Here is a 9985-nt window from a genome sequence, read left to right as displayed (position 1 = left end):
GGCAGCAGCTGCCCCACCCTCTCGCTCAGTCGCTTAGTGCCTGAGCTCGGATCATACCAATATCAGGGGGGGATTCACGCACAGTTGTAAATTCCCACAATGTGCACTATGTGCTTCGAATATTGTGTGTACTTTTTGTTTTATACAGTTGTCAGCCAGGCATCTAACTATGAAAAAATTACACTCCAAAAGACCCCGGGCTTCTGACAAAACAACCCGGGCTTAAGCCCAGTAAGCCACCCCCACGCTCCGCCCCTGCTTGGTTCACAGCTTTACATTTTACAAACATTGCTTAGTGTTTACAGACAACATTGTGTGCTGTCAACTACTAACCACAACGCTCGCAAGAAAGTATTCTGTGCACTACCAGTTTTTCTCAGCAACCACTACCAACTAGTTCGCTAGGGTAAAATATGCATTCCTAACCAGAGGTTGCCAGCTGTCATCAACTGGTCTCTAGGTCTATGTAACTCATGCTTTTGCCTGCAAACTATTGGGCGAAGATGTATATAGAAGGATTTAGGAATTACTTGCTGTGTTGTACCACCTGCTAAAGAAGCTTGTGCTTTAATTTTGGTGGGTACAATTCTAGTATTTCATAATTCTGTGACTTAGCAGTGCCAATATCTGTGTGTGGGTAACACCATATAGTTTATGAATGCAGGTGGCTATCAAAGCTTGCTAACCTTGCTGATATCTTAACAACCTGTCATCCAGATATTATCATTTGTGTCTCCAAAAAAAGAAAAACCAAACATGGCATCAGTTAAGGATACAAAATGTGGAGTCCAGAACCTTCTGGGTTATTAACATCACACCAGAAAACTTTCTTCCATGTTGAACACATTAAGCAAAGCAAAATGGCTGCAGTTAGTAGCTTCAAATGAACTGTGAAGATGTGAGAGTGACATCATTCTTGTCTCTGAGGGGGGAAAAAATAATAAGTACATTTCCCAAAATGTCAAGCTGTTGCTCTAAGAGTGCTAACCAGATGATTGAGTTATGCACACTCAGTCTGATCCACAGCTAGGACAGTGGAGCTGCACTTTTGTTGAAACACTGGCAAGAATTATCATCAGTTGTCACGCCGACAAGGTCAAGGTGTGTTTGCATCCACCTTTTCAAAGCAGCGTGGAACGCAGCCATGCAGCGGACGTGCACTCCGTGCGACGTTTGTGACAGAGCGGAAGCGTTTTGTCTCACGATTGAGTAAGCCAAGTAAATTAGAGATCAACTAGTGATACACAATTCAAGCTGAGGCATTTGAATGCAGCTGTACACACAGGCCCTCAGATCTCTCCCCATGTCGAACACATTAGGCAGTCTACCCAGAATGCCCAAGGGCTGTAAGCATGACCTACCATACTAACAAACTGACTCACTAACGAACGAGTGTGCCACTGCGAGGTCACGTGACAGTCACCCACGGTGTTTTCGTGTAAATTCACTTAACAGTTTCCTAATTCAATACCTGTGTTTAACTTTAATTGTATTTGTAAGCAGGTCCACTCAGACTACATTAGATCCTTCCTGATGAATATGGAGGGCTTTAGAAAACCTTCTTGTCACACAACCACAACGTTTCGTGCCCTTTTGATTAACGTGGAATGGAAACAATTAAGTGGGGGAGGTAGTGAGGCAAAGCAGCACATTCAACAGCTTTAAATGCTAATTAGCTAATGGAGGATGAAAGAGCAGGCAACTGGCAGGGTCTCACATGAGCACACTCGAGCACTGGCTGCAGCTAGGCTCGTTTCATCTGAATTCAGACCACCACCATTTTGTTTCCTTGAGTACAACTGACAATACAGCCATCTTGTGTAACGAGAGATTTCTCTTTTTTTTTTTTTTTCCGTAATGATCTTAAATGCCTCTGTGCTTCTTTCTTCCTTTTGAATCTTCTCTTATTCCCAATTTTTATCTCTCACTTCTTAGTTGTGATATATTCTTCTTTTATCTGCCACGTCTTATGTAATTATTCGAAGATCACAGAATATTCTCACAGGCGTTGAAGTCAAGTATAGTTTTTCTTTTATGTGCTTCTTATGCTGCAGGCAGCCCACTTATACACAGAGATAAACTCTTTTCACTTGTGGCCCAAGTCACATTGTTCATCATGCTGTTAAAGTAATTTTTTTTTAGATTATTGCTCCTTGTAGTCTTACTCAGACAAAAAAGAGCAGCATGCCTGCACAGTACTTTGCATCTGCTGTGTGAGAAAGTGGTGTGTTAACAATGTTAGAATAGCGAGGAAGACTACCTTTCACAGGCTCCATTATTGAAGGATTTTGGAGCTTGTTTTCCTATTAATGTGATAATGACCACTGCAAGCATGATGAATGCACTCTCTTTCTTCTATACAGTTTTATTTTTGTCTTTGTAGCAGCATTTCACAAAAGTGATCTCAAGGAACTTTGTATTGTTGGTAAAAAGCTGCTGTATTAAGCCATTTTCACACATGCAGTGCAGCCGTGAAAGTCTTGCAGAAATAACCTGATGAACACAAATGTTTAATGTAGCTCCGTCAGACATTAAACGGCCTTTAACCTGCCAAGTTCGTAGTCCGTGTAACTGATGTGCACAGATGAGAGCGTGCCTCTAGGCTAAAGTCTGTTGTGTTTGCAGCTAGTGAGTGGTTGTCCTGTGTTCTGCCTCCTGCACTCTACCCAGGCAGCTCTGTCGCCTAGACTTAATGGATTTTGCAAGTATGAAAGTGTAAAGTGAGGGAAGGGTGTGTAAAAGGCTCTTCTTATGTTTCAAGGGTTTTAATGTGTTTAAGAATCATTTCTTGAATTTTTTAAAATTGGCTTAAATATTGGACTTGGAGGAGCTAGTTAGAGTGATTTGTTTTCTGATGTTCACAAATGTCAAAGGGAACAAAATTATGAAGTTAAAAGTTTCATGTCCAAATAGTTTCGTACATTCAATAACACTATAGCTAAAACTAAACAACAAAAGGAATATGAAAACCCAAAAAACTGACAATACTGATTTTTGGTGCCTTTTGTTTTCACATGGACGATTCAACCATAAAGCTTTAATTGTAATTGGTCTCCTCAATGGAACCATTACAGGAAAATAGTTTGGCAGGATTTAACTGGCTGCTGCTTACTTCCTGATATAACAGTGTCTCTTCCCAGTCTCAAAACAGGGATCTTCCATGTGTTAGGTGAGTGTGTTAACCACTACTGGTAGGGAAATGTTGCTTACGTACTTTGATCCCGTCATAGACAGTAAAAAAATTAATTTTAAAAGTGTGTGGGCCCACCTACAAATTTTCATTGATTATTTGTTCACAGTCAGACCCTCCTCTCCTCATCATATTCAGTTTTTTGATCACCAAGATGGCGATGGCTGAAGCGCTTATCTCAAGGCCTAAGAACACAATTTCAGAAACCCAGGAGTGACATCACTGTAGCTACGTCCATCTTTTAAACCCCACTTAGTAAGGTTGTTGCATGAGCGTAGGGAACGCCTAACTTCAGAACTGTATCGAAGGATAGGATGAAGTCCAACTGTGCAGCGTTTGAAGTTTTTGCTCTTTTAATTTGTTATATAACTATTTGTGGTTGTGTGCAAAGTGATGTATGGGCAGACTCTAATTGGAGGACTGTTTTCTAAATCTTCTAAAGTAGAAAGATAGAGTTTGGAAAACAGTCCTGGTCCAGTAGCCAAATTACACATTAGTGATGTATTTCACTTTCCCTAAGAATGATGATTTACAACCATCCTATATCCACTATTTAATATTCCATATTAAGGAACCATAGGTATTTTATATATAGAGATTTTTTTTTTTTTATGAAAATTGCTCATTATTATTTATTAATATAATTTATTATCATTTGGTTTTGTTTTATTTTTCTGTATGCTTCACATTTAAGTTTACTAGTTCACACCACAAGACCAAGACGTTCTGAATGTGCCTAAGCCATCCCATAAACAAAAACAAAGAAATGAGCTCCAACACCTGTGCTTCTGGTAGTGAAGGAACGTCTTTGGCACACAGGAATAAGCTACCAACAATTTCCATTGTTGGTTTTGATGCATCTCCAACCTCGTCCCCTCGTTCCCTCCGCCTTGTTTAAACCCTGCAAAATTACAGATAATTTTGTTCAAGGACAGTCAGGAGAATTTTCCAACGGGGGAATCTAATTTAATTGGAATCACTGTGTCATTTGCCATAGGAAGGGAGCAATCAAGGGGCTCTTTCAGGAGTGTTTACATATTTTATCACTCAGCCGTGAGTGAGATTCAAGTCGACATGGGGTTTAATCAGAAATAAGTATCTCTATCATCTGTCCCCAGTTTGCAGGGACCTTACAGATAGGTTGCAGACTCTGTTGATTTCCTTTAAAAGCCCCAAATTTGTCACAACCTTCAGTGCTCCTTTGAGGGAGATAGAGAGGCTGTGAATAAGAGAGGGGGGGGGAGAGGAAAAAGCATGCTGTCATGAAAAGAGCTGCTTCCTGGCTGGCTAGATGCAATCATGGGCACTATCTGATAGTGCTGGAGGAAATTGGATGAGCTGAGAACTGTTGGCTGCCTGTGATGGGAAAGATGACTCCTTTGTCACTGTGTCAGTCAATTCCCTACTCTCACCTGAGAGACTAATCAATAACAGAGGGAGAGAGAGAGGTTTTCTCTTGTCTCTTGGCCTCTGTATGCTGTGGGCTGCTGTCACTTATAGGCTGTAAAACGCCCACTCTTACACAGGAATGTGAGACAGATAAATATGTTATGGGTGTGTTTTAAATTCGATGCATTTCTGTAGATGTGGAAGAATGTGTTTGATTTTGAAATTCGAATTATTCCCTGTTCTCCTTATTAATAAATGAACACAAACATTGTATACATGTTCCTTTCTTTCTTTCTTTTTTAAATTCATATTCATTATTTTCTGTTGAATAGTATGTGCACACAACACTGCGTCTGAAAAAGGAATTTCTTACCGGTTGTCATATTTTGCGTCGTCTTTACTGCTCACAATTGCTGCAGCTGCTCTCATTAGCGACTGCATCATTAGTTGTGCAATTATAGTGCATAAGACCCAGCGAGACTCATAACTATCAGTTGCTGTCAGGCCCGTAGTATTACATCAGGCACGGAGGACAGTTTGCACGACGTAGGCGTATAAACAGGGACTCGCTGAATGATTCATAACTGTAACGCTGTCATGAGCGCCAACATATTTTCTGTGCACAGTATTGACATGCTAGTCCTGTGTAAGACGATGCTAAACTGTTCTTTTCATTATCCCTCCCCCCACCATCCCTGCAGTTCCCTGATACCTGTGAGGAGTCTGCTTCTCCATTTGTCTTCATCTGCACCAACCCCCAGGAGTTGCTCGTGAAATTCCCCATGAAAGGGAAGCACAAGATCTGTAAGTCCTGCTTCTTTCATGTCCGGGGAAGTGGAGTGGATGAAATTAGCCTGAGCTAACTAAGAATTGCTTTCTTTCTTTTTTTTTTCTTCTCCTTTTTAAAAAAAAAAATCATCTTTAGTATGTATGTTTACACCTATTCATAAAAAAGACAGGTGAAAGTGATAATGCTACACAATTCACAACTACTATATTGTCATTAATAAAAACAAAATTACACACATGGACACAAAGCTCTCACACACACACACGCAGTTTCTCTCTGAGAGCCATCTGTAAAGACAGGATTTTGCTGTCAGGTTGCCTGGGGGACTAACTAGGTCTGGATGTGCAATGTTGTTGCTGTATTGTGTGATTTATAAGAGAGCTCAAACACATTTTCCCTCTGCTGCCATAGCTGCTACTGCAAAAATGATGTACCTGCAAGCTCCTTTGTTAATATTTCTAAACCCTCTAAAGACTTGAGAGGATTGTTTATGCAGCTGTGCCTCTCTCAGATCGTTTGATATCGACGGAGAATTCTTTTTGAGATTCTTGAGGTAAAATGTAGCAGGAGCCATGACACCCCCCCCCCCCCCCCCCCCTTTTTCCCTACAAAACTGGATATGATCGCCTTGTCTCGGTTTTTGTGAACATAATGAGCAGTTAAAAATGGCTTTGGAGGTGTAGCTCAGACCTGAACATCAAAGGATTAAATGAAATTCTTGTTAAGTAGGATGTCAGCAGGTCTTAAAGAAATTATTACTGGTCTGGAGGGTTTTAAAAGTCTACTTTTTGTACCGAGTACTTTTAAAGCTCTTTTTTGGGGGTTGTTTTGTTTGTCTTTCACAATTCCGCACTTTCCTGCCACGTGAAGTGGAAAAAGGCTCGTGTACGCCTGTTCTTTTATTTAAATTTTCACATTTCAGTGAACCTAAACTGATGCTCTTGAATAAAAGGTCGAAATGTGCTGACACGTTGTTATAGGCTTGCTGATGTAGACGCAGATTGGAAAATCTGGTTCTGCATTATTTAAACTGACTGTAGGTTGTTGTTTATGAATCAGCAGTTTTCTTTTTATTGGTGAATAAATAAATATGGCTTTGTTAAAGTTCCCTGCTGGAAATTATAACCACTAATAGATTTCATTTTCTTAATTTTAACGGTACCTGGAGCCAAGTTTTTTTCCTGCTACAGCTGCATGCACACATTTGTGAACAGTCTGAAATTGCTAATAAAATATAACCTGAGCTTTGTCCAAGAAGATACGAAACCAAACTCAGAAGACAGTCATGACAAAATGGCCAAAGCATGTCAGGACTTGGATTTAGAGATTTGTATAATGTAGATATTTCCTGCACAAAAGTGAGGAGGAATATTTGTCCTAAAAATCTTTTAGTTCATCGATATTTTTGGGACGTCTTGATTGACTCTTTGGGTCATGCTGCAGGTTTTTTTTCTGGTTTTATTCTGCCGAGGTTTGTTCTCAGCTTCATCCCATCTTACTACCTTGAATTTCCCTCTGCTGCTCAACACAAATGTGACTGTTTTCCATTAGAAAGATGTCTTCAGCAGCTGCCAGCAACTTGTTGAGGTCTTTTTCTTGCCCCAGTTTCCTTTAATGGCCTTTTTGCATGCTGTTAACAGTATTTGACTCAAGCAACTTTTGCTCCAAGCTGTGCTTTATTCAGAGAAAAAGCAGCCTGCGTCTTTTCCATTTTATTTGTTCCGTCCTTAACATCCGTCACTGGATGTGTGTGTCAAACACTGAACGTCGCAGGTCTGAATAATAATCCATCACCACATCCTGCTTCTTACAGAAGACACACACTTTAGCAAGCCCTTAACCTGTGCTCTGTTTTAAGACGTTACGATTCTGTTACCCATAAAGAAATGTCTATTAGGTTAATTTTATGTTGTCATGTCTTTACCTGCTGAGATATTTGACAGTGTAATAGTCTGTCGTCAAGGTCCCTTCCTGCTTTGTTCCAGCCAATGCCTAATTTGCCATATCTAGACTATCTAAACAGTCACAGATGTTTGATGACTGTTTAGTCCAGGAACATTAGCACACTTGATCTGCCTTATCTCAAATCATTTTCAAAGACCCAATAAGTTATTTACATTAATATAACCTAAAATGGGCACAAACATCAGGCAGTATCAAATAATGTCAAATAACAAAATGTAAGTACACAAAAGTTATTTCATCGTTTACAAGATCACTTTACCTCTCTCCTAATTACATTTTCTCCTTGTTTGCAACACAGAGTATTAAAGCCACACATTACTGGCTCATGTTATACTCAGTGTAACAAGATGCTCCCAGCTGTGCATGTTAGCTCAGTATTTTAAATTGGTTATCTTGACCTACACAGTCCCACTTGTGTTATCCTTCTGTCACCAGCTAGCTTTTCACTCTGCCGTGCTCTTGCTCTCTCGCCCCTTCTTCTACCTCAATTCCCACCACATCTCACGGGTCAGGTCATTGCCGCTCATCTTAGTCGGCGGGGTTTAGCACTAGTATTTTTATTTTTTTGCTCCTCATGCAGTTTACGCTGACAAGATCTGCTTGTCACTGTTATTGCCGGCTATGTCACACCTCATCACAATGAGCAAGAAAAGGGATGAACAGCTTTTCAAACAGCAGTGCTGCTGCTGTCTTACATAATGGTTAAAAATTATTTCTAATAAACTATAATGTGCTGCAATGTGTCATTCTGTATATAAAAATGAATTGTTGAAACTGATGGATGGACTCTGCTATCAGTACTGTGGAAATATAGTTTGAATGAATGTCAGCCAGCTTGCAAAGGCTGCTTTTCTTTCTAAAGATTCCCATTTTTTTAGGAATTAACTGCTGAAATTTTCTGCCAGGCTCTGTTAGGGTTTATGTTGAAATATATGTGCAACATCTATAGTCCCTTTCATGGAAACAGTAGTGATCCCATCCTATTAAGACAGCTAAAACAATTAAATATTATCATCTTATTGCCGTACAGGATTTTTTCACCAGGCAGTGGTCATTTAGTTCTTCATCATTTTTGTGCTCTTGCCTACATTTCATGTGATTAAAATGCTGATATTTGTCATATCTGCAGGCCACATGGCAAAAACTAGGGCAAACCTAGCATATCCAAATACTGTACACAGGAACGATATTGCCGATACCCAAATCAGAAATTGAGATCGAATCGAATTCTGCCCTTTTCTGCAGCCAGTTGCATTACTTGGTATGTGATGGCAATACGAGATGCAAACTCAGTTGATTAGTCATTACCCTGCGGAGGAGTCTGTGACATTTAAAATGATGTACAGTCGAGACTCACTCATGTAATAAGGGATGTGCATTAAGGTTTATGGTCACATCCTGTGTACATTTGTATCTGTATGTGTGCGTCTTTGTGAGCTGAAGGTCAGTTTGGGTTTTGAAAGCTATTTGACTCTGTGACATGAATCCAGATTTCCTTCTCCTATACCTCATGTAGATAACCTTCTCTCCCCTATGTTTTTCTAAGCCTGACATACTCTGAAGTGGCTACGTACACAGCGCTGGAAAAGTAAAACACAGACCATATGCCGCTCTACTTAAGACATTTAACCATACAATGCTTGATAAATCTAATATTAACTGACAGGGGCTTGTCTTAAACACTTACATAAAATAACCCAGACGTAAACAAAGTAAAGGATGTGAAAAGCAATCATAATGTTCACTGGGTCATAACAGCTGGCTGTATTTCAGCATTATAAAAAGAAATAGAACAAATACCACTGAACAGTTTATTATCTCGTAGCACTCAAGGATCCATGCAGGAAATCTGTGGTCCTGCAACTGAACCTCAAGTCAGTTGGATTCATCACAAATAGCCACCAAACAAGACTGATTTAAGAATCGTAGGTGCTGTAGCCTGCTGGAGATCTGAACTATTAGTCTGCCTGCTTTCATGCACAGGTAGTTTGTGCCCTTTATTATCTTAAACTCTCCATCACATCTTATATTGTCAGATATATTGACTGGACTGCCTGAAGCTGCTACTTGAGTTTTTGCAGAACAAAGTAATGAGATACAGGGTTGACCTTCCTATTATGATGCATCCAAAAATGTAAAATTCAGTTGCTTTCAAGCAGGAGTACATTCCCAGTGTAACGCTCCATGAGTGAATCACATGGCTTTAAGCCTTTGTCTAAGAGTTCTCAAATAAGAGAAAAAAATGTACAAGCATTCCTATAGTCATCTGACTTGAGCAATGATTTAGAAGTGCAACAGTTGAGGATCAGTGTACAGAATCATTCATTAGCTCCAGGCAGCGAATGCCTTGTGTTTCCATCTTGCATTAATTTGCTTGCTTCAAAGAACTGCTGGCTGATTGTGCTACAGTGTGTATTTGTTCTACTGGGATTCTTGGACTTTTATTGAGCATACTATACAGTACTGTGCAAAAGTATTTAGCCACCCCTCATTCCTTTGTACTTTGGTTTAAAGAAGCAAAATATATAGTATTTATATTGCATTGGTCTTGAGCAGTAGCTCTCAAGGCTTTCTGAAGGTGTTTCAGTTATTCTTTGGACATTGGCTGCTCTTTCACTTCATTTTCAGTCAGTCATTTTTTGTTTTTCCAC

General features: G+C 39.8%; 1 protein-coding gene across 3 annotated transcripts in view; it reads left to right on the top strand.

Annotated features, from left to right (window-relative positions):
- The window catches only part of trip4 (thyroid hormone receptor interactor 4), an 84662-nt gene that overhangs the window by 27703 nt on the left and 46974 nt on the right, over positions 1–9985 (top strand). For 2 of the 3 annotated variants that reach the window (XM_005942485.2, XM_042228716.1), the window contains exon 12: positions 5281–5383. The exons of the other annotated variant lie outside the window; for it this stretch is intronic. In XM_005942485.2, the coding sequence (XP_005942547.1) occupies positions 5281–5383 (103 nt within the window). The remainder of the gene's footprint in view (positions 1–5280; positions 5384–9985) is intronic. 3 annotated transcript variants of the gene reach the window in all.

The sequence above is a fragment of the Haplochromis burtoni genome, unplaced genomic scaffold, assembly GCF_018398535.1.
Source record: "Haplochromis burtoni strain Fernald_Lab_line unplaced genomic scaffold, NCSU_Asbu1 Contig_343, whole genome shotgun sequence".
In the NCBI taxonomy this organism is placed as follows: Eukaryota; Metazoa; Chordata; class Actinopteri; order Cichliformes; family Cichlidae; genus Haplochromis; species Haplochromis burtoni.
Note: the sequence above shows the minus strand (reverse complement) of the source record. Positions and strands in the feature narration are given on the sequence as shown.